This window comes from Monodelphis domestica, chromosome 2, assembly GCF_027887165.1.
Source record: "Monodelphis domestica isolate mMonDom1 chromosome 2, mMonDom1.pri, whole genome shotgun sequence".
Taxonomy (NCBI): Eukaryota; Metazoa; Chordata; class Mammalia; order Didelphimorphia; family Didelphidae; genus Monodelphis; species Monodelphis domestica.
The window spans coordinates 2,207,532-2,233,276 of NC_077228.1; the positions used below are offsets into that span (position 1 = coordinate 2,207,532).

Below are 25,745 nucleotides of genomic sequence, written 5' to 3' on the forward strand. Positions count from 1 at the left end.
GAGTATAATCAAAGTATTCCATCCATCTTAAGGTTTCTTTCCCCACCAAGCATCTCCTATGCACATGTCAAAATTTTACAAGACCCTTTGAGAAGTACAAGAACAGAGATACTCTTGGTCGGTGCTCCATTCAGCTGCTCTTCCCAAAACACAAGTTTGTGTCATCCCCAAACCTCAATGGCTCCCCATTCCCTCCAAGGTCAAATATAAAATACCCCGTTTGCTATTTAAGCCCTTCCTAACCTGGCCCTTATCTATTTTGCCAGTCTGCTTCCTCCCATATACTCTTCAGTCCAGTGACACTGGCCCCTGAGCTGCTCCTCACATATTCTACCACCTCTTGACTTTGGAAGACTGTTCATTGACTGTCCTCCATATTAGTGATGCTTCTCTGATTTCCTTCAGGACTTCACTCAAATTCCCCCTTTTTTCCTGGCACCCCCCACCTCCCCATCTTCAGTACCTCAGTGGCTGAGATGACCTTCCATCCCCTTCATACAAGTCTACACATCTCTCTCTTTCTCCATGATCTTTTACTTTGCAAGAGTATTCCATTAACATGTTATGTTTTTTAGCCATTCATCAGTCTCCAGGTTCCAATTTCATTTTTTCTTGATTACTGCCAGAAAAAATAGCCTTTATGTAGATGTTAGTAGATATAAGACTTCTCTTTCTGCCACTGATCTCCTTGGGATACTAGTCCAGTGGTGAGACCGTTGAGCTAATGGGCTGCCTACCATGTAGTTGCTTTTCATTTATAATTTTAATTATTTTTCACAATGGTGAGGAAAACTTGAACAGTTCCATCAATTTATTTCTGTGCCTGTTTTCTCTAGCCCCTCAACTCTCTGCTTTTTATCTTTGCCAATTAGATGGATGGGAGCTGGGGCTCTAGAGTAGTTTCACTTGGACTTTCACTGGTTAGAAGTGATTTGGATTGTTTTTATGTAGTTATGGAACTCATTATTCAGGGGAACACTCCTTACGGGCTCAGTCCCCTACCTCGTGTTTGAATTTGTGGTTCGGGATCTTAAAGGGACAATTCCTATTCTATGGAGTATTCCTGAGGGGCTTTATTATATCTAACAAGCCCCCACTAATGTGCTTCACACCAGCAACTCTCTTATGACATTTTTTTCGAGCTTTAGACAAGATATTTGCGAAGAAGCTGTAGCTTACAGGCCATGGAAAATATTTCTTTGGGGGCGGACTAGCTCAAAAATACCTCCAGTACACGCGGGGAGAGTGGGCACATATTTAAAGGGCGATGATAGTGAGGTATGTGTCTAGAAAATGGGAGGAAGAGAATTTGGGATTCCACCTTTTAAAAAAGGAATGTTAGAAATTGTTTTTACATGTAATTGGGGGAAAGTAAAATATTATTGAAAAAGATGTGTGAAATAACAACTTCCATGTTGGGAGCCCCTTTCTCCCCTCATGTAACTCCCCAGGACGGTTCCCATAGCTGGGTCAGTCAGTGCCCTTGGAGAATCCAGAGCCGGCACTCACCTCCTGGGGGGAGAGAAAGCAGTTTCAGGTTGTATTTGCTTTTTTGCCAAACATGTTCTCTTGCCAACCCGGGACTGAGAATTCTACCAACTTCTTAAGAGTTCACAGACGTTTGCCCAAAGTTAGACGTTGAGCTGCGAAGCCACGTGGACCCACCCAGATGTTGTTCATGCTGAGCTGGCCGACAGTCTGCCCAGATGGAGGTGAGCCTGGGGGGTTCACTCGATGTTTCACCCAGAACTAGTAAAGACGGAAATAAGACAATGTGAAAGTCCTCCCCAGACTCTGTCATTAGAATATGCTGAGGGATACACTAAGCCAGATTTAGCATAATCGCTGCAATATGGCAGCTCCAAATGCAAATAAAACAGAAATGAGGAAGTGATAGAATGTCATTGATGTGATATCAGTGCAGCCTCTTCATGTAAGCTGGAGGCCACATAGGCTGTTCATGGCTTCATTCAGTTCAATGAAGGCTCCTTATGCAGGGCTAGAAAACGAATGATTCCATATCTGTGTCTCTCTTTCATTGTCTTCAGCTTTCTATGGAAGAACAAGCAGGGGATTTGGGGAGTTTGTCTTTTTGGTTCCCAAAGCAAATACTGAAGTGGAAATTCATTCTCCCAAGGGACAGTGCTTTGTCAGTAAGGACCAAATTTGGGGTTCTTTGGTCAATTCCCTATGTCTCTAATTCTAAATGTATGTGGAGATGAGAGAGATATAGAACACCCTCCCTCCCTCCCTCCCTCCCTCCCTCCTTCCTTCCTTCCTTCCTTCCTTCCTTCCTTCCTTCCTTCCTTCCTTCCTTCCTTCCTTCCTTCCTTCCTTCCTTCCTTCCTTCCTTCCTTCCTTCCTTCCTTCCTTCCTTCCTTCCTTCCTTCGACACTCATAGCTACATTGGAGATGTGAAGCATCATAACTGAGTGGCTATCAGTCAGCTGTGGAGTTCAGGAACATTTGGGTCCGAGCTTCACCTCTGGTACATATGGGCTGTGTGGGCCCAGTCAAAGTCCCTTAAGTTCTCAGTGGCCCCAGGGGCCTCTTTGAGACCACAGATGTGGGAAGAAGAAGGTCTTCCTTTGGGCATTCTCAATACCCCACGAGGTCTCAGGTGCAGGCTCCATTCCTTATCCTGTAGTTGGATGTTTATGCCCAGACTGGGCAAAGAAAACCCTTCTGGGTGCAGAGGTATGTCATGCAGAGTATGTTTTACTTTAGCTTTGTCAGATATTATGATTGCAACTCCTGCCTTATCCCCAATAAATTTTGCTCCAGACTTTTACCTTTATCCCATGTGTATCAACATATGGTAGATTTTGTTTTTTAATTCACTATGCTATCTGTTTCCATTTTATGGGTGAGTTCATCCCATTCACATTCAAAGTTATGATTACCACCTATGTATTCTCCATCATTTTGATTTCCTCTGTTAGGCCTGCCCTTTCTTCTTTCACTATTTCCTTCTACACCAGTGTTTTGCCTTTAATCAGTCCCCCCTTTCCCCACTCTTATTTTACTTTCCTTCCCATCCCCTCCCTTCTTATTCCCCTCTTATTTTTCTTTAAGGTATTAATCACCCCCCAACTTTTCCCTCCCTTTTAATACTCCATGCCCCACTCCCCCTTTTTGTTATTCCCTCTCAACTTCTCTGTAGGGTAATACAGATTTTCTACTTCAATAGACCTGGCTGTTCATCCCTCTCAGAATTTTTTCCACTGAGAGTAAGCTTTTAAGTATTACCTATTACCACTATCTTCCTCTCCCACCCAATGCACCTCCTTAAGTGGTATGATTTATCCTATTTTTCTTCTTTCAAGTTTCTCTTAATACAATCCTCTTCCCCTCTTGTTTACATATCATCTTAAATAACTTAGTATCACAACCTCTGCTTATGAATAATTCATCTACTGTGAAAATGAAAACAATTTTAAGAGTTCCAGATATCATTTTCCATATAAAAATATAATCAATTTAACCTTACCAAAGCCTTTAAAAACTACCCCCCCCCTCCTTTCTTGTTTACCTTTTTATGGTTCTCTTGAATTTTTGTATTTGGACATCAAATTTTCCATTTAGTGCTGATCTTTTCTTTAGGAATGCTTCTAAACCTTCTGTTTTGTTAAATACCCATACTTTCCTCTGAAAGTATATAGTCAGTTTTGATGGGCAGGTGATTCTTGGCTGTAGACTCAATTCTCTTGCCTTCCTGAATATCAGCATATTCCAAGCCTTGCAGTCCTTTAGTGTGGAGGATGCTATATTCTGTGTAATCCTGATTGAGGCTCCTTGATATCTGAATTATCTCTTTCTGGCTGCTTGCAGTATTTTCTCCTTGACGCAGAAGCTTTTGAATTGGCTATTACATTCCTGGGGGTTGTTTTTTGAGGATTTGATATAGGGGGTGATCTATGGATTTTATACATGACCATTTGCCCTCTTGTTCAAGAATATCAGGGCAGTTTTCTTAGATAATTTCTTGTAATAGAATGTCAAAGTTTTTATTTTGTTCCAGGCTTTCCAGTAGACCAGTAATTCTCAAATTGCTTCTCCTGGCTCTGTTTTCCAGGTCAGTTGTCTTTTCAATGAACGATTTCATGTTTCCTTCTATTTTTTCCTTCTTTTGATTTTTCTTTATTAATTCTTGCTGTCCCATGAGATCATTAACTTCTACTTGCCCAATTCTAGTCTTTAAATACTGATGTTCCTTTTTAATTTTGCCTATCCTGCTTTTCATGGCTTCCAGCAGGTCAGTTCTGGATTCCAATTTGTGTATTACTTCATTTGATTTCTGTGCCTCTTTTTCCATATGGGAAATTTTGTCTTGTAAGCTGTTATTTTCTTTTTGAGTTATTTTCATTTCTTTTTCCTACTTTTCTTCCCATTTTCTTCTATCTTTCTTACTTGATTTTTGAACTCCTTTTTGAGTTTGAGAACTTGTGACCAATTTCCATCCAAAATTTTGGATGTGTTTGCTTTCTCTGCTATTACTTCTGTATTTTGCTTTTTTTCTCCATAGAAATTATCCAGGGTCAAAAGCTTTTTTTTTGGTGCTGCTTATTCCTTTTACTATTAGTGGATCAGGGTTCCTGCATGTTGGTGGACATTTCTTTCTTAGTTTCTGTCTCGAAGGGCTTTGCCTTGGTAGTATCTTCCCTTCCCAGTCAGAAGCCTGAGTGAGGACAAGTAATGTGATGCTTTGTGTAGTGCTTTAAAGTGTTTTGTCCTGAGGCTATTTTCCCAGGCCCTGCTACCTCTATTGTGTCCAGCCTTGTTTCTGCCCAAACTCTGTACTTTGCTGTCCAGGCTCCACATTCCACTGCCCAGGCTCCATGCACCTCAGTTTTGGGTCTCAAGTCTTGCTGCCAAGGCCTTGCACTGCCTTCAGGGGTAAGCCTGTGGTGCTTTTAGGCAGCTCCCTCAAAATTTAGAGATTGCCTGGGCCCTCACTCTGACTCTGGCACTGTAGGTGGTGTGAGGGAGAGGTGATCAACTCACGCTTTGATAAGTACAGTTTTACCCCCTTATAATGTGGGAATACCCAAACACTGCCTACCTTTGAGGCTATGTCCCATGGGAGAACCCCCTTTACTCGTCCAATTTTGATTTCTGCCCTTTTGAGACACTTTGTAGTGATCAGTTGAAAGGAGATTCAGAAAGCTCCCGCCACTAAGCTTCCATCTTAGCTCCACCCTCATGAGGTAGGATTAGGAAGAAGGAAGGTGAATGTGGAGAAGTGGGGAGGGAAGGAGTAGGGAGAGAGAAAGAGAGGGAGAGGGAGAGAACAAGGAAGAGAGGACAAGGGAGAGGCAGAGGGATAGATGGAGAGACAGAAGGAGAAAGGGGGAGAGAGGGAAAGAGAGGAAAAGGGAGAAGTGGGAAAGGGAGAGGGAGAAAGAAGAAAAAGGAGAGAGAGAGAGAAGAGGGGGGAAAGGGAAAGGCAGAGACAGACAAACAGACAGATAGACAAACAGATGGTCCCCAGTTCCCATCATATGCCAAGGCTCAAAAAAAATAAGTATCCCACAAGACCAGCTAGCATCCCTGGAAGAACTAAAGCAAGAAATTTTCAAACGTGGTTTTTGAAATAGGATACCTAGCATTTTTTGGTGTTTTCTGTCTTTTGATTTTATTTTAATATTTCTTCTTGTCTCATGGACTTGTTGACTTCCATTGGGTTCATCCTAATGCCCAAGGCATCTGTTTATCTGGATTATATTTTGTATCACTTTGTACTAAACTGTTCATTCTCCATGGAAGTCTTTTCTCTAGAACTGTTTCTTTTCTAATTAGTTCCTCTGGAGCTCTCATTTAATATATCATTTTAAATTCCTTTTGAAAATTTCTTGCTTTGGTCATTCTTATAATATTTAAAACTTTATTCAATACTATATCTGTTATGGTGATCTTTGATGCTATTCTTAGAATTGTTTTGGAGCTCTATGAACTGCAGTTAGGATGTTGAACTTAATACATATGTGTATTCTGCCTGCTCTGCCAACCTGCTGTCTCCATCTCTTTCCCTCTCCTTGGACTTCCTTGTTCCCGAAGACCAAAAAAATATTGAAATTAGGCCAATGAATGACCCTAGAATGGCTTTTAAGTGTTTAGGTGAAAGACAAAGTGAATCAGTGTGGCAGACTTCATTGTTACCCTATTTTAAGACATTGCCACAGTCACCCCAGCCTTGAGCAACCACTCCCTTGCATGGCCAGCAGCCATCAGCATTGGGGCAAGACCCTCCACCAGCAAAAAAGATTGCGCCTTGATGAAAGCTTAAACATTTTTTTAGCAATAAAGTATTTTAAAAATAAGGTATGTATTGTTTTTTAGATGTAATACTAATTTCCCACTTTACTAGTAGTAAATGTAACTTTTATATGGACTGGGAAACAAAAAAAGGTGACCCTCGATTGTTATATTTGCCTCACTGAGGTGGTCTGGCACCAAACCCCCAATGTCGCTAAGGTCTGCCGGTAGTCCTCAAGTGTCTGTCGGAGAAAGTTAAAGACGACCGTTTTCATTCTCCTTTGATTTGATGCTCTTGGTTTTTCCTCTCCAGCTGGTTATTTCCCAGTCATTGTCTGTACGACATCTCTAACTCCACATATCCCAATGTGAACCTGGATTTCCCCTAACTCTATTGTCTGCGTGTCCTTTCCTTGTTGGTGGTACCATCATCCCAGCACTGACTTGAACCAATCATAGCTGACTAAATCGCCCAGACTTGACTGCCATCTTGGAAGGCCCCCTGGTGAACGGCAAAGAACAGAGATCAAGCAAGCCTACTGTGTTCTGGGCCCTGGACCAGGCAGAGGACACACAAAGACAAAAACGAGTCCTCCATCCAGCAGACACAAAGGTCCATGACAGAGGCCCACAGAAGAACCTGAGAGTTCTGGATGATAAAAACTCAGGGGATGGCAGGGAAGACTTCAGGGAGCAAAGGGCCTCTGACCTGAGGCAGGAGATCTGGGTGGGCACCTTAAGATCTAGAGGCCGCCGGATTTGCGTTTCAGGCCTCTTATTCCCGGTGCTTTGCCATGGCGGGCTCTTGGGGAATGATTGCTGGCTGCCCAGGCTGCTCCCGAAAGTCCTGAACTGATGCAGGCCGGGCAGAGCAGCTCTCTGGCTCCGTGGTGGAAAGCGGGGAAGGCTCCTGGTTGCCATGGAGACCACATGGGATTAAGTGCATCTCTGTTTTGTGTTGTATCTACACTGCCAGAGGAGTGGCCCACCCCGACACTGGTAGAGCAGCACAGATGGCCACGCAAGAGAGAACCGATTCTCTAGGAAATGGGCGTCCCGTCCCCTTCCCCGGCCAAGTTATTTGATCTAATGTGGGGAAAAGCTTTGGTCAATAGAGCTGCCCCAGGTGCGACGGGCGCTTCCGAGGTCAGTCATTCCCCGCAGAGGCTCTCCACAAGGCTGGGGGCCCATTGGGCCAGAATTCGGTAGCAAGGATTCTTGTGGAAGAAGTGGGACGAATGTTGGCCATAACACCCACCATTCACGTTTGGTCAGTGATCAGAGGGGCAGACACTGCATACTGTTCTCTCATTCTAGCCTCTCAATAACCCTATGAAGTCATTGCTATTATTATGCCCATTTTACAGATGAGGAAATGGAGGTGAGGAGAGATTATTTTAGGCTGACTCAGTAGTGATTGCAGTGAGACTTAAATTAGGCCTTCCTTCCTCCAATTCCAGCACTAGATCCACTGAACCAGCTACTGACGCTTGCTCTACTTGGCTGACAAATCAGAGGGTCCCTGAGGTCTTTCACTCCTCCAAGATGCTGGGACCCTTTCTACAAAGCTCAGAGGCATCCACACCACATCTTGTGTCTTCTTTTTTATTTAAACCCTTACCCTCGGTCCTAAGGCAGAGATGTAGGAAGGGTTGGAGGTTAAATGACTTGCCCAGGGTCATACAGCTAGGACATGCATGATTGAACCCAGGACCTCCCGTCTCTAGGCATGGCTCCCCATCCCTTGAGCCCCCCAGCTGCCCCCTAAAATCTTGAATAGGCACTGTTGGATGTTTGTTGTTTTAGCCCCTTCCCAGGACAATTTCTTTAGGCCCCTTTGGCTCTAATGAGAGGGCCACTGAGCTCCCCAGAGGCCCTTGCTCCATGATGCTCATGCAGTGGAAGCAGATCCTGAGGCAGTGTATGGTACCAGGTGTCGCCTCAGGAATTCCTTTCTCCCTCCCTCTTCCCACCATAGTTCTGGTGCCGTGAAGGCTTCCTAAGGAAGTGGGGAGACGAGGTACACTGTGTGGGAGCACCTTGTCGGTTCTCTCTGCTGTCTCGCACCCCTGATGCTCTTCCTTCCAGCCCGATGCCTGCCACAGAGGCCAGCTCTATCTCTGGCCCTTGGTCCACATGGGGCCTGCTCCTCTCTCGTGCATAGAACATTAGCTATTCTGAATCTATAAGGACAGCTTTTCTTTGCTCAGTCAGTCCACATCCATGAGTATCTGCTCCTGCCCGCCATGTTGTAGGCACTGTGCGAGGTGCCGGGGAGGGAGAAAAAGCCAGACATAAAACGTTGCCTTCTCCTGAGGAGGGTCCGTTCCTATTGGAAGATCCAGTTGGGGCTGGCATGTGCTCTGCCGTCCCTCCCAGTGAAATGCCACTGTTAGAGGGGGTCACCTTTAGTCCAGCCTTTTCCTCCCATGGAACAGCCATTGGTCCCTGGAGTGAGGGAACAGGTCAAATGGAATCCCTTGGGAAGAGTGGGAAGAGCCTGAGTGAAGGTGCCCAGGACTGTATCCCCTTCTCCCCCAGTGGGGAGCGGTTAGATGACAGAAAAGTGGAGAAAGAAGCCCCCGAGGAGTCCCCATCAAACGTGGACAACTTCAGCATTTTGCCCAGCTGGGCCGCCCGACTTGGGGCAGTCGCATCTTGGGACTCGCTGCCAACTTCCTAGTAAGCTAGGAGGAAAACAAACCCTTCACCCACTTCTCAGTGCCAGTTTGTGGCAGCCACATATTTGGGGCCCTCCTGGGACTCAGCTCTTGCCCCCAAAGAGTTAATATTCTGAGCTGAGCAGGTTTGGGGGGCTGGCGGAAGGCCCCGTCCTGAAGGTGGTCCTAAGGTGGGTCAGCCTTCACGGGGCCAGATCAGAGGATCTGAGCAGTCACCTGGTCCGCCGCCAGATGGCTCTGTTCCCGTGGCCAGTTTGCCCCAGCTGCATGGTGGTGCTGAGAGACACCCAGGGATTGATTGAGTCCTAATGCAAAGAAGAATGAAATAGATATTGGGGGGAAATAATGACCCCACATTCCTCAGAGCTACAAAACTCCATAATTCTCAGATACTAGGTAGTTGGGCCGCCTGAAGATATCCACAATCCCATATTTTTGTGTCTCTTTGCCGGTTGTGACATGGCGGCTAAGTCTTTGAAGGTGGCCACCTATTGCCTTGGGCTCGGCCCTGGCACAATGCCTTGGGCCATAGTGCACTCAATAAATGTCTATTGATGATGGCAGTGGTGATGAGGCCTTTTTTTTGAGTTGGGTTTCCATGGGAATCAGTCTTTGGGGCAGGATTCAAACAAGGGTGGGTGGGGGGAGGGGGTAGCCTTGGGGAAGAGATCTCTGATTTATTCCTGTAGGTTTTTTTTGAAACATTTATGGATTTCCTTTAACACCTTGGTAAGAGGAGAAGAAAAAGGAGCAGATTTGAATGGGGACAGTGCTGGGCCAGCAGATTTGGGAGACCAGATGTTTGGACAACATTAGCTGGAGTCTGGGGAATGGCCTCTGTTTCTTTCATCAGCATTTGAGTCTCTTGCCTTTCATGATTTTGCACGACTGATTTAAAGAACCCCGAGGCAGAAAAAGGGAGTGCAACCAGCCTGCCACACCATACTCCCCTGATGATTTCTCTTGCAAGCCTGCCTTCCGCGGAATCAGGATTGTTAGGAGTGAAGGCCACCTACTGGCCTTTCTGAAAAGAAGCAAGTGAAATGGTATTTTGAGGACACAAGGGTAAGGATCTGAAAGGGGCCTGGAATGGGGGACTAGGGAGGACCCCAGGGCTTTCCGGGGACCAGCAGTGCCGCCTCCAGCCTTAGATACGGCTGCTGCCTGGGTCGTGAGTGGTTCCTGCTGCTGGGGCATTCTCAGCCCCAGTGGGGCCCTTGCCCTAGAGGCCAAAATCAAACTGGACCACAGGGAGAAGGGGATTCTCCTGGGAAGTCCCCCTAGCCGGAGCCCCCTTCCTGGCTGGCATGCTCTTGGAGCATCAGCCTCCTCATCTGTAGAATGAGGGTGGTCCCTGCGTCTCCAGTTGAGCCTTGGGGAGAGGCTTTGGGCTCTTTGCAAACCTTGCTAGCTGGATGAGCTATTGTGATGGTGGCGATGACTAGGGGGATGGTCACAATGGCCCTGGTGGTTGATGGGGACAGTGACAAGCCTCAGTGGCTTGAAGAGCTGGCTTAAATTGACCTGATGAAGCTTCTCTTTCGCTTCCAACTAAACTAGCATCGTCAGAACCATTCCTCTTCCTGCAGACAAGAAGAGCTCGTTAGCGTCAATCTTCCTCGAAATGGGGTTCATGAACATTTACAAAAGAATGAAAAGTCAGCACCATTCTCCCAAGCCTCTTGAAATCACGTGCGTCTTCTTTATCAATCTAATGTGGAAGGAGGTGGCTAGGGAAAAGAGAGGCTTGGCTCTTCCGGGCCTGCTCTGCTTGTCTCGGCTCTGTGACTTGGGGCAAGGCTTAGCTGCATTTTCCCATCTGTAAAATGGTGATGATGGTACGTACCCCGCGCCACCTGTCCTGTTTCCACTTGTTAATGAGGGTCACAGGAGCTCGCTGAGGAGCGTTGCTTGTGGCGAGGCCTCTAGAGCAGAGGACAAAGGGCAGGCCTGAGTGTGCAGTGGAGGGTGCAGGCTGAGGGCTGGCCCGAAGGAGGCGCTGGCCAGGGCTCTTGAGCCCAGCCTGTGGCAGAGCCAGGGATCTCCGAGGAGAGCAGCATTGCTTGTGGCGCGGCTCCCTCAGCATCAGCCCCTTCTCTGCTGCCACCTGCCTCCTTGGCTAGGGCTCCCCTTGGGTGCGTCTCCTGGAGAGCAGGGGCATCTCCGTTGTGCCTCTCTAGTCCTGGGCACATCCTGGCAATTAGAGCTAGACTAGGGACGGGCCTACGGAGGACGCCTGGCTGGAGAGTGCTGAAATGCCTTGCCTAGGACGTGTCAAGCCAGACTCGGATCCACACCTTCCTGCCACATTGCTGCTCCTGCCAGCGGATCCAGCCGCGGATGCTTCCTATCTGTGTGACCCTAAACGCGGCCCCTAACCTCTGCCTGCCTCAGTTTCCTCTTCCGTACAATGGAGAAACCATGCCACGGACCTGTCGTAATGAGACTCCTTGCCAGCGTCTGCACTCTGCCGAGACAAGCTATTCTCCTTGGCGAGGCGTCTTCCCTTAGCAGGAAGCGCGGGCCGTCGGCTCCTCTTGGTCTCCTGCTTTGCAGGTCCGCGTGGTGGCGCCACGGTGGGACCCCTCCCGTCTCCTTCCTCAGACGAGCCTGGGCTGTGGAGCAGGCCGCAGGCTGAGGCTGCAGAGGGCCGTCCCTGCTCTGACCCGAGGCCGGCTCCGGCGAAGGAGGAGGACAAGGAAGGAGGCAGCGGAGAAGGCTGCCGGCCGGTGTCCCGAGAGCCCCGGAGACTCAAACTGGACGCTCTCGATGGCCGTAGCGGCGGAGCCCAGACGAGGAAGCGCCGAGGCTGGGACGCTCGCGGAACGTGGTGCCCGTGAGCCCGGGCGCCTGGCTCTGCCCCGCCTGTGGGAGGCATTTCTCCTGCTCGCAGTGCAGAAGGGGGCAGGTGAGGCCGCAGGAAGAAGGCAAGGAGAGGTCGGCTGGCCCCATGACGGGCCAGGGAGCCCCGGGCTCCATTCAGCCTTCCGTGGGGGACGATGACCCTGGCCGCTGTGGAGGACGGTGTCGAGCCAGGAGGAGACGCAGTACGGGGGCTGCCGTCCTCGCACCCGGGCCAGTGCCACCCGCACCACGCAGCCGGGCAGTGTGTGGGTAGAGCCAGAGATTCGGGTGTCGTCCAGCAGAGGTAATAATTGAAGCCATGGGAATGGGTGAGACCATAGAGGGAGACAAGAGGGAGAGCGTCGGGGAAGGCTGCTCAGAGCTGGAGAGGGAAGTTGAGGCGGCCGAAGAGAGTCATAGAAGACAAAGGAGAGGAGGGGGTATAAAGAAGGAGACGGTCACTGCGAGGTACAAAGCCCACCCTGCAAGGGCCCGTGGAGGCCATCTAGTCCAAGCCTCTACTTTTACAGATGAAACCTGGGAGGCTTAGGTTGGCCTAGGGACATCCTCCAGTGGGGAGCTCCGGTGGGATTGCCTTTGGGTCCCTGAAGCTGGCTTCCATCTGCCCTACCGTGCCGAGGATGGCCACACCGAGAGCGGACCTCGGGTAAGACGGAGAAGACGGTCGGTCCTCGCATCTGCTTCTGGAGGAGTCGTGGTAGATCCACTGAAGCTGGGGAATGGGGGTCACACCCTGAGGAACTGGGGTGGATCAGTGGGCAAGAAAGGGGGCTGTTGGGCGCCAGTCAACAGCCATTTTTGTTCTGTGCTTCCTGGTCGCCGTGTCAAAGGCCCGGGACTGGGCCCGGACAAACAAAGGCAGAGCGGAACCAAACCCAATCCGTGCTCCCCAGGAGCTCGCCGTGGAGTGGGAGGAGGCCACCTCCACACGGGTCTGGGCAAGTGGGAGTGGTGGAGAGTGATTGGGGGCCATGTCTGCAGACGCCCCTGAGAGAGGCACGGGTGGGAAAGGCTTCTCATAGAAGGTGCGATGTTGGGGCGGCCAGCAGGTCAAGGGGAGGAGGGACACGGTGTCGGGGATGTGCCTGCAGCGGGGTATCGGGGGCGCTGCTCGGGGAAGAGCCAGGCCAGCCCCGGACGGAAGAGTATTTGCCGTGGAGCAGATTAGAGCAGGTCAGGAAGGGCTGGGATGGCCTGGCCAAGCTGGCGTTTTAGGGAGATCCTGCCCTCTGCGCGTGGACGGACTGGAGCTGGGAAGACAGGCAGGGCGGGCAGATCCCCTCGCTGCGATTGCGGCCATCACGGGTGAGAGAGGAGGGAGCACAGAGGGAAGAGGCTGTGGGAAGGGAGATCCCAAAGACCCTGGCGCCATATTGGATGCGGGGCTGGCAGAGAAGGAGGAGCGTGGGGGCATCCCGGGAGAGAGGCAGGCAGACCCGCGGCAGACGCTCGGGCTTCTCGATTTTTGGCGGCGCCTCTTTCCAGACGTGGCGCAGCGCTCTTCCTCTCGCCGCCTGCGGTCTGCTTCCTGTTGGTAATGCGCCCTGTTCCTTGGCCCCCTCAGGCCTCTGACTGAGCTTCCTGCCTTGTCTCTGCAGGGAACGTTTCCAGTTTGCTTGTTGGTCTGTCATTCTCCCTTTTCTTGTTGGAGTGACTGCAGTGGTTGGCCATTTCGTCTCTAGATCATTTTACAGATGAGGAAACGGAGGCAAACAGGGTGAAGTGACTTTCCCAGGGTCACACAGCTACTAAGTATCGGGGTTTGAACTCAAAGATGAGTCGCCCTGATTCCAGGCCCAGTGTTCTAGCCTCTTTGTGTCCCATCTAGCTGCCAGCTGTCTTTAATCAAGCCTCCCCTGAGAGGCCACCTCCTCCAGGAAGCCTTCCTCTTCTCCTCATCTGTTAGCATTGCCCCGGATTGCTTTGTCCATGCCTCATCCATCCAGGAGCAGGCAAACTCTTTGAAGGGAGGAGTGACGCGGGAAGGGTGCTGGTGCTCTCGGGGACAGTTCCTTGGCTGTGTGGTCTTGGGCGAGTCACTCATCTTCCTAAGACTCCGTTTCTGCATGTCAGGCCTCCGAAGCCCCTTCCAGATGGGGGATCTGGAGGTTGAGATCGCTCGCCTCATTTTCATCTCGGCGTCCTGCGTGCCCAGGCACTGTGTACGTGCGGGCCAGAGCCCGGGGGATGCTTGTTGGGTCCAGTGGAGGTCAGGCTGGCGGCCCTGTGGCTTCTCCGTGGTCCCCCTCCCAGGGTCGCCCCCGGGCTTTGCCGAGGCAGGAAGAGGAGCCGCAGTTCACCGCCGTCGTAGGTCCTCGAGGCCCAGGAGACAAGGTGGTCTGTGGCGGAGAAGGGGATGGAGCAGGAGGGGCCTCCCGGGGGTCCAGCCTATGGACAGAGAGCTCTGCTGCCCCTGGGCACACTGCTGAGCGTCGGCCTCCAGGGGACTGCTCGGACCCGACCGAGAGGAACCGGCTGCGGCCACTCCGCCAGCACTCCCTGGCCAAGGCCTCCCGTGTGCCCGCGATGCCCAGACAAAGGCGATCGCTCCTGGCCTTCCCAGAGCTTATCCCCATCCGAGTCACGGCCGGCCGGGAACTAGGACGTCCAGAGAGGGTGGATGGAGCCCAGGCCGGCCACGGGGACAGCAAGGGGAGCACCGGGGCCAGGCAGGACGTGTCTGGGGTGCGAGCAGGAGGTGAGCCAAGTCCGGAAAGCCCACCAGGAGTTTGCCCTCGGGCCGCGCTTCAGGAATGCCCTCAGGTGCGGGGGAAGAAGGGACCCTGGAGTCCGGGCCCTCGGGCCCTCGAGGGGAGGCCCGCAGGAAGGATGCGGTGGGGCTGTGAGAGGAGGCCCAGCCGGGAGCGGGCCTCCTCGTGGCCTGCTCCTTTGTGAGACGTCCGGCTCGGCACAGGGTCAGGGGGAGCCCGAGGACTGCCGCCTGGGCTCCTCGGGGCCCACAGTGGGCGCCGTCTTGAGGCCTGGACGCACGGCCGGAGCAGACCCCCGAGGTGTCCGAGTGAGGGCCGAGGCAGGGAGTAGCGCAGACCCAAAGACGGGGCGGAGCCCGGCTTTTGGAGCCTTTGGGGGCCGGGACGGCGGCCGACCGCTTCTCGGTCCGCCCGCGGCAGCCGCCTCCTGAGGCCCAGCGCGCGGCTCCCCAGATCTCGGCCGCTCACTCGCTGTCCTTCTCCGTCCTTTCCAGGCCACTTACAACCTACAACAGCCTGACCGACAAACACCTTGTTGGCTACTTCAGCAACGTCAGGATCCGGAGACACCTCCAGAAATCGGGCCTGGTAAGCGGCGTCCCGGGGGGGGGGGGAGGCCCAGAAAGGGGCCTCGAGCCTGAGGGATGGGGGAGGGGCCGCTGGGAGGCGGGGGCGGGGGGCGCAGGGGGGGGGCAGGGCGAGGGGAGGGCCTGTCAGTGTGTGGCTGTGGCTGAGTGTCTGGAGGGAGAGCGGGCTGGGGAGAGGCTCCATGTGGCGGGGAGCTCACTGTCAGGCCAAGCTTGGGGGAGGCGGGGGCCCACAGCTAGACCCCCCCGGGGTGCTGGGCTTGAGAGGCCCCTGAGCTCAGCACGAGTTAGTTGGCTGAACCAGCACCCATTGGCTGGCTGCGTGCCTCCTCCTGGGCCCAGAGGCTCTCGTCCCCCGGTGCCTGGTGACCCAGCGGACCCTCGGGGTCAAAGAGAACCCCCGAACGGGAACGTGAGGCTGCCCTGCAGAGCCGCCCGTTGGGAGGCTCCCCGGCTCCCCCCCATCCCAGAGATGTCGCCTTCTCTGCCGGCCTCCCAGACTCCTTCTGCCTTCCCTCTTGGGACCCGGGTTAGAGCCGGGGCTCCCCTCCCAGAGACAGCCCGGCTCCCAGAAGGCCCCTCTGCTGCTCCCGGCCAAGGCCCAGCTTCTTAGCCGGAGGGGACCTCCGGGGGCAGCGAGCGCCCATGACGAGCCTCGGGCCGGAGGCCAGGCTAGGCGGGCGCAGACCCTGCCCTGTCCTGGGGCGGCGGCTCGCCAAGAGGCGGCCACACCGGACCCGTGCTGGAGCCGCAGCTCTTCCCGGGGCGTCCTCCACGGAAGGGCTGGGAAAGTCTCCTTCGTGAGTGACCTCGTTTCGTCCGGCAGCGCCCCGCGGACACGCACGTTCGTCTGTCTGAGGCTCCCACAGCCCTGTGAGGGCGTCACCCGAGGCCCAGCCGCTGCAGGGCGGTCCGCCCTCGGAGTGCTTGGTGCTCGACTCGAAGCCCGGAGCACGAGTGCAAATCCTGCCCAGACGCCGGGCTCGCGGTGCGCCCTGCGTCCGGGGACATGAGGCTGGGGCGGACAGTGAGGGGCAGCCGACGGCAAAGAGGGCCGAGGACCCGCGGCCAGTCTCTGGAGCAGCCGGGCTCCGATCGCATTTCGCCCCTTCTCTCCTCCGAGGGCCGAGGGAGCCGGAGCTGAGACGGGCGAGCAGGTGGGGGAGGCACCGCCACGCTGCCTGCCCGTGGCCTTGGGGGTGACGCGGGTCCGTGCACCCGCCTTCTCTGGCACGGCTGCCCGACGACCCTGGGCTGAGCCGCGCGGCTCCTTCAGTCCCAGACCCGCAGCCGGCGGAGCCACGGCGGGCTGAAAGGCCGGGCCGGGAGGGTGGGGGAGCCAGCAGAGAAGGGCAGAGTCCCCGCGGGCCCACCGAGGGGGAAGTTCCTCAATTTTGTCCCAAAAGAAGAGAATGGAATCTGAACACAATAGGCCAAGGAGCTGGGCTTGAGCTCCTCGCCGAGTTCTAGAATGTGACCATCGAGGGAAGGAAACGGGGACCCCCGAGAGCCACCATGGCGGCCTCAGAGACGGGTCGTAGCCGGCCCGAGGAGGGTCAGCCCAGGCAAAGGCCGCCGAGATGACTGGACAAAGTCTCCCACGCTGCGCTCGTAGACAGATGGAAAGGGAGGGAGGAGCTTAGCTAGTGTCCGTGGACGGCGTCAGGCCGGGTGCCCGCCGCAGTGGTGGCCCATTGACGGCAGAATGGCCCCTCGGGAGATCTCTGGGCGTGGCTCCGGGCTCTGAGAGGTCCCAGGACGCTTGGATGTAGAGGGTACGTGGATCCAAGGGGAAGGCGACAAGAGCGGGGTCCTCGTCCCTGGTGGGAGCCACCCTCCAAAGGCACTTGTACGGGGGCCGAGAGGTCAAGGCCTGCTTCAGAAAGTGGGCGTCTGTCCAAGGAGCTGGCGGGGAACCTCCTTGCTGTGCTCTATGAGGAGGGAACACGGCCCAACAACATGGCGCCATGGCCAAGGTGTCACCGATGGGATCTTGGACGGCATGAAGAGGGACTTCCAGGAGGCGGGGGGGGGGCTCCCTGGCCTCTGCCCTGAAGGTGCCACTCTGGAAGGCCTGGGACTCCATTTTGGGTGGCACAGTTAGTCAGTAGTCCAGAGAAAAGGCCTGAGGCCAGGCAGCGTGGCGGCCCGCTCTGGGAGAGGGGTGGCTCCGGTAGGACGTGAGAGGAGAGGAGGGAGGAGGCTCCTCCGCTCAGAGCCAGGCCTTCTTTTTCTGTACTCCCCGGGGCCCGTCTGTGCCAGCTGACCCTGCTGACCGCTCTGTGGCTGGCCCGGATCCTCTCCTCCCTCGTGCTCTGCCGGTCCTCTCCCTTCTCGCCTCCCTTCGCTTTCTCTGTTCATTTTGCTCCTTCTGGCCTAGAAGCATCATTTAACACCGTTCCTGGCACACAGTAACGGCTTAGCAGATGTTTCTCGATGACTGATGAACGCTGCCGTCGCGTCCCTGTGGCCATCAGGCCTCTCCTCTGTTCTTTCTGTACGGCTTCTCAGCAGCCTCATCCAAAAGGGACGCGTGGAGGGGCCCTGGGCGTCATCTGCGCCTCGGGGTGACTCGGCCGAGGTCGCGCTGGCCGTGAGTGCAGACAGGACGGCGTCGTGCCCTGGATTCCCACCCTGGTGCAGGGCGCGCCCTCACGCTCCGAAGCTTCGATCGTCACGAGGGTGTAGATGGCGCGCGGCCACTGAGCCCCCCTCAGCCCCCTCCTGAGCTCCTCGGCGTTCTGGTGGCCCCACATTCACTGCGCTGCGGGCCCTGCAACTCCGCCTGGCCCAGAGCCAGCTCGTCGCCCTCCTGTGAAGCTCGACTTCAGGTCCGCCATCTTGCCGGCCTCCCCGGCTTGCCTCGTGCCTCTGCACGGACAGGGGAGGGCACATGGCCTCCGAGCAGCCTCCGGGCCTTGTGAGCTCCACGCAAAGGCGACTTCTGACTCTAGCAGGCCTGGAGCCCATCGAGGGGGCGGACGTGCCAACCATCGGAGCCGACCGGAAGTCTCCGAGCAGCGTCTACACGTCTTGTTGGAGGCGGAAGGGGAGCCCGCTCTAGGAAGGGGTCGGAGCAGCGGCCCCCGCGGTCTCTCGCGACCCCGTGGAGGGGATGCTCCCTGGGACGAGAAGTGCCGGAGCATCATCCAGGCCCCCCAAGAAGGGGAAGCCTCCCAGGCAGCCCCAGTTCCGCCCCACTTGGCCCCTGGGAGCCTCTTCCACCCATTAGCCTGGATCTGTCCTCTGTGACCAAGTGGATCAAGTCTGATCTCTCCTCCCTTTAGGAGTTCCCCTGACTCTAGAGAGACAGCGTAATGTAGTGGAGAGCCAACTGGACTCGGGGTTGAAAGGACCTGGGTTCAAGGGCTGCTTCACCACGACTGGCTGTGCGGCCCTTGGAGAGGCCCGTCACACCTGTTTCTCCCCCTGCAAAATGGGGCCAATAATCCTCGTCGTACTCCAGCGAAATCCCGTCTGCAGCGTGCTTGGCGAAGCCCTCGTCCTTTGGGTGTCTTCGACCAAGGCTCGGCGTGGGCCTGAGCCGCAGCTCTCCGGCCTCCTTTCCTAGCTGGGCGGTCTAACCACGCCCGCCTTGTCCCCGCATTGCAGGGTGAGAGCCACAGCCCATTCACTGGCTCTGAGGCCAGTGACTTGCCCAGGGCCACGCCGCCCTTAGGGGTCACAGAGGGCCTTGAGCCTTGGCTCTCTGACCCTTTACAGGCTCTGCACGCAGGAGATGTGGAGTAAATGCTCCGTGCAGCATCGCCTTAGCCTCCTTCCAGCAAGGCTTCTTTCTGGGCGGGGCCCCCTTTGACCACCATCTCTCTGTAGGGGGCCTTTTCAGAAAGGCCAGCCCAAGGGGCGCACTTGGGTTCCATCCAGAGATCACCCATCCCACGGGTCAGGGTGCCCACTGGCCATCTTCACTGGGGTGCTGCACCCTGACAGTGAAGGTCGACCAGCTCTCCCTGTCGTGTCTCCCCTGTCGTGGGGTGTGTGTGTGTGTGTGTGTGCGCGCACGTGTGTGTGTGTGTGCGTGAGCAGGTATCAGGGTGCGTGTGCGCGAGCAGGTATCGGGGTGCGTGTGTGAGCAGGTATCGGGGTGCGTGTGCGCACAGGTATCGGGGTGCGTGTGCACACAGGTATCGGGGTGCGTGTGCGCGAGCAGGTATCGGGGTGCGTGTGAGCAGGTATCAGGTGTGTGTGCGCACAGGTATCGGGGTGCGTGTGAGCAGGTATCGGGGTGCGTGTGCGCACAGGTATCGGGGTGCGTGTGCGCGCAGGTATCGGGGTGCGTGTGCGCGAGCAGGTATCGGGGTGCGTGTGCGCGAGCAGGTATCGGGGTGCGTGTGCGCGCAGGTATTGGGGTGCGTGTGCGCACAGGTATCGGGGTGCGTGCGCGCAGGTATCGGGGTGCGTGTGCGCACAGGTATCGGGGTGCGTGTGCGCGCAGGTATCGGGTGCGTGTGAGCAGGTATCGGGGTGCGTGTGCGCACAGGTATCGGGGTGCGTGTGAGCAGGTATCGGGGTGCGTGTGCGCACAGGTATCGGGGTGCGTGTGCGCGCAGGTATCGGGGTGCGTGTGCGCGAGCAGGTATCGGGGTGCGTGTGCGCGAGCAGGTATCGGGGTGCGTGTGCGCGCAGGTATCGGGGTGCGTGTGCACACAGGTATCGGGGTGCGTGTGCGCGCAGGTATCGGGTGGGTGCGTGTGCGGGAGGCCCATGGAGCGTGCTTCCTCCTTGCAGATCACCAGAAGTGGACGAATCATTTCGGAGAAGGAGTACAGGCAGAACAATATGAGGAAGGATCACCAGAAGTACACGAGGGAATACCTAGCTTATGCTATCTTCAAAAAGATCCTCGAAATGGAGGTAAGAAGCGCGGCCGGCCTTGACTGACTGTCTTTACTCGCCCGCCCGGGCTTCGCCCTCAAGTCTGCCCCTCCGAAGCAGACTTCGTTCCCCTGCAGGCCTGCAGCAATGCGGCCGCGCGTCTACGGCGCGCTTAAAGCCGAAGCGCTTAGCGTTTGGGATCCGGTTGGGACTCCGTCTGGGTGTGGGCGGACGCGGGCATCGTAGGCCCCGGCGGCTGGTTTCCAGAGGAGAACACGGAGCCGTGAGAGGTCAGGGTCCGGGTTTAGAGCTGAGCGTCATGGCTGCACAGCGGGCGGGCATGAAGCCGAGCCTCGAGGCAGGAAGGCCCGTCTTCCTGAGTCCAGGCCCGGCCTCAGAGGCTCACTGGCGGTGAGCCCGGTCTAGTGACTGCACTCTGCCTGCCCCCGTTTTCTCATCTGGAAAATGACAAACCGCTCCAGATGGGGCCAGGCAGAGGTGGAGAGGGTTAAGATGACAGTGAGCACCCCGAGAAAGTTTCCGAGGTGCGATTTGTACCTAGGCTCAGCCTTGCTCCGGGCTGCCATCCAGCCCAGCCTCTGTTTTGCATAGGAGGACATGGAGGCACAGGGTGATTCTTGCCTGGGTCCCTCTAAGGCCCAGACCCAGGTCTTCGGACCCGTTTCCCTCCTTCTCTTTGGCCGGCTTTGCAGGAGGCTGGCACGGCCCCATCCTGTGTGCCTTCGTCCTCACGGTCCGCAGCCTCCCCCCCACGTGCCCTCCACCGTGTGCTCTGCCTGCCGTGCCACTTTAGTGGGGTGTCCGACCGACCTGATGAGGTGTTTCCGCCTTGCCCGGAGCCTCATCTCCGAGAAAAGCCCGTCACTGCTGGCTTGGCCACAGAGCAGTCAGTCGGAGAGGCCGGCACACACACTGCCCAGCTGGGAGCCTCAGTCCCCACTGATGAGCCCTCGAGAGCTGTCTGTCAAAGAGCCAAATCCCCAAGTGCTGCCCTGATGGATGGTCCCGGGGCCTTCCGCTGGGCTTCCCCCCGAGGACGAGCCGTGGGCTTCCAGCTGTGGAGGGTCTGTGGTCAGTGGGGAGGAGCCACCCCTGCTGCGGGGTCTTTGGCTGGGGTCTGTGCAGGGCTGCCTGGGGCAGACTGTGGGGTCCAGCGCAGTGGCGGTGACCACGCCGCCCCTCAGCCCCTGGCCAGAAAAGGAAGGAAGGTCCATCGCCGTAGGGGTGGGAGAGGCCCTCGAGGCCATTTCAGCCACCGCTGTCACGTTCTCCGTGACCGACGAGGCTTGGAGAGGCTACGTGGCATCTGCCCGGAGAGTGCTCATAGAGGGCCATGAAGAGAGCCGACAGCACCATGACCGGATGCCTCCCTGCCTTTAGGCTGGCCTACTCTTTCTTGCCCAGCCCAACTGGTCGCCATATTGCTCCTTGTCCACGTCGTGCCCTTTGCGTGTGTCCCCCCTCCCCCAGCCCCTGCTTCTTCTTTTTGGCTCAGCTCGTGCCTACCTTCGCAGAAAGCCTTTTGCCCAGCCTCCCCCAGACCCTTCTCGTCCTTTCCCTTAGGATTCTCTTGCATCATTTTGGTATACCTGGAGACGTATGTGCTCCCCCCCTAGAACGACATTGTAGGCATTTAGTAAATGTTTGTTGAGGGGGCAGTTGGGCAGCTTAGTGGATTGGGATACGGCCCAGAAACAGGAGGTCCTGGGTTCAAATTTGACCTCAGACACACCCTAGCTTGGTGATCCTGGGTAAGTCACTTAACTCCCATTGTCTAGTCCTATTGCTCTTCTGCCTTGGCACCAATACACAATATAGATTCTAATATGGAAGGGAGGGGTTAAAAACATACAGGCACCCATGCATATTAATAAGGATCTCTATAATTTTTTTATCTTCAACCTGTGTTTTAATCCTTCTACCCAGCTCAGTATCTTCTAGCTCTATTTTTTTTTATGAGAAGCTGCATAGGAAGGGCTGGCCTTGGAGCCAGGAAAACTGGTTTCAAGGCCCACCTATGACACATACTGCCCATGAGACCCTGGGAAAATTATTTCAACTTCCAGTGCTCTCAGAAACTCTCTAAGATGATTAATTTTGGAAAGGTGTTTCCATCTACCCATGTGTACATTTCCAAAAGGAAGATGCCTTTAAAGAGTAAAAGAATCCTGGGACTTGAATCAGAGGGATCGTAGGGCTTCCACTGTGATCAAGATGACTGCTATCAGCTTCAGAACTTGGGGGGGGAGGCATTTGAGTGGGGAGTTGTCCAAAGGGGGCTCTCAGATCCTGTCTAGTTTTTTGGCTTTAATGAGTGATTCTCTCCCCCTCCTTCCTCTGTTCCTTCCTCTTCCTGTTCAGCATAACTATCAGATAGAAATGAAGAGAAGACTGGAGAATACTGCTCACAGAGAACGAGTTCATAGGATCAAGGTAATGAACTCCAGAACTTTGAAGGCCTTCTACTTCTCCCCTGGCCTTGCTCTGGGAGGGAGGCCCCATAGGAGCTGCTGGTGTTTTCCCCTCAGACAATGTCTTGTCTAGCTGATGTGGGTTGATGTCAGGATTGCTTGTGGCTGTTGGAAGACTTTTAGAATCTTATGTGAATCCTGCCTGCCTCCCCCGGGCCCCCCATTTCTGCCCTTATTGGTACCTCAATAAGGAATCAGGAGAGAGACTTTACTTGGGATTTTGTGACTATGGGGAACTCCTCAGGGAAGACATCCCTCTCCTTCTCTGCACCTTGTTGGCTTAGAGAGGTGCCTCCCATCCTGAGATGTGGTGATGTGCCCAAGATAGAATTAAAAAGGATTCTTTTCACCTCAAGGCTGGCTCTCTACTACATGGCCCTGATTCTGAGCTAATGGAAGCAATATAAAGATGCCTTATTGCAAACATTTCTCTGAGCATTTGGCGAGAGGCTAGGATCGCTAAGATTTTTAAATGATCAGAAACTTTTGCAAGTTGTCCTTTTGCCATTTTGTTGCAAATAGGATAAAATCCACTGAAAACTATGTGTCCGTGAAAGGACTCAGTTGATGTGTCTAGAATGGTATGAACTATATTCTTTATTTTACCAAGAATGTGCTAATAGATGAGAAGGTATGATATAGTTATAGGTCTGTGGGCTAGAATGGACAATGGGAGGTATTATTAAAGGGATGGTGGAAGAAAACAAGGAAAAGGAAGCAATGATCAGGAAGGGTTAGTGTGGCCCCATTGAGACAGGTTGTTATGCCACACCAACCTCACAATTTGTTTTGGCAGGGTTATTAACCTGGTACATTAGGGAAATGCTGTGTCTGTGATTAGAAAAGCTTATAAGAAAGTGTCTCATTCCATCTTTTGGGTGAAGCCGAAAGCGGAACCCTTGACAGTAGAAAAGTGAGGCAGATTTGGAAGAGTTAGAGTGACTAGACTAAAAGAATAATCTTTAACTGGGCCCAGCACCAGAGCGTTGGGGTGCTGGGATGATGAGGTTCCCTGGGCAGAATCCTGGCAAGAGCAGTAACCAGGTGTGTCAGGGGTTCTTTAGGCTGCAGAAGGGCAGGCCCAGCTCTCCTACTGGATACAGATCCAAGACCTCCTAGGCAAGGAAGAGAGGAGGATGAGCACTGGGTAAGAAAAGAAGAAGGGCTTATCCCTGAGATGTGAGTACAGGAGTGGTAGCTAATTCACAAAATGCCCACACTGGGGCACAGGACATCCTGTCCCTGAATGCCTTCTTCTCTCTTATGTAAATCACTGAAATGTAGGTACTGAAAGTATTTTTAATATTTCTCATTCCTCATTTGTGAAATGAAAGGGATGGACTTAAATCCCAGAAGCGAAGAGGAGGGGGAAGGTACATCAAAAGCCTTCAGTTCAGCTGAACCAAATTCTACTTACAGTTCCCCATATATGGAGCCATCATCTTCTCCCTCCGTGATTTTGCCCAGACTGTCTCCAGTGCCTGAAATGTTCTCCCCTTTGCCTCTAGGAACCCGACCCGACCTCCCTTTATGGCTCCACCCAATTGCTGTCTCTAAAAGCTTTTTTTGCTAATCCCCTCCCTTGTTGAAGTGCTTTTTATTTAGTTTCTCTTGTTTTTGTCTTTTTATCCTCATCACCTAGCACATTGCCTTCATTCTTTTAGATACCTGCTAAATACTTGTGGATTTCCATTCAATAAGTAGGTCAAATGGGGGAACAGGGAACCTCATGGAGTGAGTGCCCTAAGAGCCTCTTCTATTTCTGTCTTACACCGTTGGCCAAGGACTGGAAGGAAACCATGGAGGTCTCTCCATACAGAGCTGGAGCAGACGCTTCTTGGAGGCTAGAACATTAGGTTGAATCTAGGGAAACAAGGTTTAATGGGAATAAATGCAAAGTACTATACTTTGGATCAAGAAGTCAGTGTTTCAAGTACATGATGGGGAAAACATGCCTGGAGAGCAGTTTATCTGTAAAGGATCAGGAACTTTTGTGGAATGACAGAATATCTGAGTTGGAAGGGAAGCCCCGAGACCCTGGGGTCAAGCCCGTGCCAGTAGCATCCCCTCTGGAAAGGTTTCCTGTAGTGTTGGGACAGCTTTGTCCCTAAGACCTCTGGGAGGGGGAGGGAGTAGTGACTCTGCTGGGATAACCCATTCCACTCTTGGAGCCTTTCTTGATGGATTGTTCCCTCAGTATCAATTACTTGAATTAAATGATCAAAAACAGCAATTGGAAGCTTTACCTGAAACGAGACTGGCCTTCTCTCTCCAGGATTATGCTCGGTTTTTGGTGTCAGCTTTTAGGAAGGACATTTTGATAAGGTGGAAAATATTCAGAGGGCGTGACCAAGAGGTGAAGGAATTCTGTATCCTCCCGTCGAAGAAGTACTTGAAGCAGAAGCTGGCCGTGCCAAGAATGAGGACGACACTACTTGGGGAGGCTTCTTGTAAGAGGCGTTGAGGCTGCTAGTTGGGTGTTGAGGCTAGCTTGAAATTTCAGTCCTGCAGCAATCCAGTTATCAATAAAAACCTAAAGAAGCCATGGATAAATGGAAGGAAAACTTAGAGGTTGCCTTCGTTGAAGAAAGCGGAGGCATTCGTTGTGCTCCCGTAGTCAGTTTATGACACGGTAGCAGACAGGCCTCTCCGAAGGTCCTTGCAGCGGATTCGCCAATACTCGTAAGGTATTAAGAAGTAGAGCCATTCCATGAAAAGACTTGAGTCCACTAGGCCTTGAGACTTGGTGAAAAATCAGGTCTAAAATACAGGAAGGCAAAGTGTGATCTATTGTAAAAATAAAATTCAGGATCAAGAAAAGAGAGGTCAGGAGTTGGCCAACAGCTCACAGCTTCGTGCCTCCATATCTTGAGGATATTCTCCAGGAAGGCATAGATGGAGAATTAAACACAAGAAAGGAAGAAAAAGGAAGCCGATTAGCTCTTACAAGGCAGGGAATCCCCATTTTCTGTCTTTGCAGTGTGGCTGCATTCAGAGGGCTGACTATTAAAGCAAAGAGAAAAGTCGCTGGCACGTTAAATTAAAGGACAAATGGGACAGAAGAACACGGGGCGAGACTTCAGCCACTCGTGCCAGATCTCTCTAAACAATCTGCCTTTGAAGAAGGAGAATGGATAAAAGTGAAGACGTTCACGACCCGTCTAGTCCTTGTCGAGGTAGTGGCTCCAACAAGCACCTGGTCAGCCTCCATTTGATTGTTCCCCCAGTGGTTCGATAAGGCAGCCAAGGGCAACCTTGGATTAGAGCATAAACTCATTTGCACATCACAAAGCAGGGAAGATTCCAGCCAGTGTTGCC

At 53.6% G+C, this 25,745-nt stretch overlaps 1 protein-coding gene and 1 long non-coding RNA gene across 9 annotated transcripts in view; one reads left to right on the forward strand and one right to left on the reverse strand.

Annotated features, from left to right (window-relative positions):
• Positions 1-25,745, forward strand: part of ERICH3 (glutamate rich 3) — a 118,451-nt gene that overhangs the window by 12,852 nt on the left and 79,854 nt on the right. For 2 of the 8 annotated variants that reach the window (XM_056814912.1, XM_056814916.1), the window contains exons 1-4: positions 10,432-10,628; positions 15,007-15,100; positions 19,849-19,974; positions 22,318-22,389. In XM_056814912.1, coding sequence (XP_056670890.1) covers positions 10,561-10,628; positions 15,007-15,100; positions 19,849-19,974; positions 22,318-22,389 — 360 coding nt within the window. In that variant the 5' untranslated portion in view covers positions 10,432-10,560. The other 6 variants (XM_056814919.1, XM_056814913.1, XM_056814917.1 and 3 more) reach the window with 5 other exon arrangements.
• On the reverse strand, positions 519-25,664 carry LOC103101851 (uncharacterized). Its single transcript, XR_008915970.1, has 2 exons — positions 24,674-25,664; positions 519-1,749 (listed from the first exon to the last, which is right to left on the reverse strand). It is a non-coding gene; the product is annotated as an uncharacterized LOC103101851 (long non-coding RNA).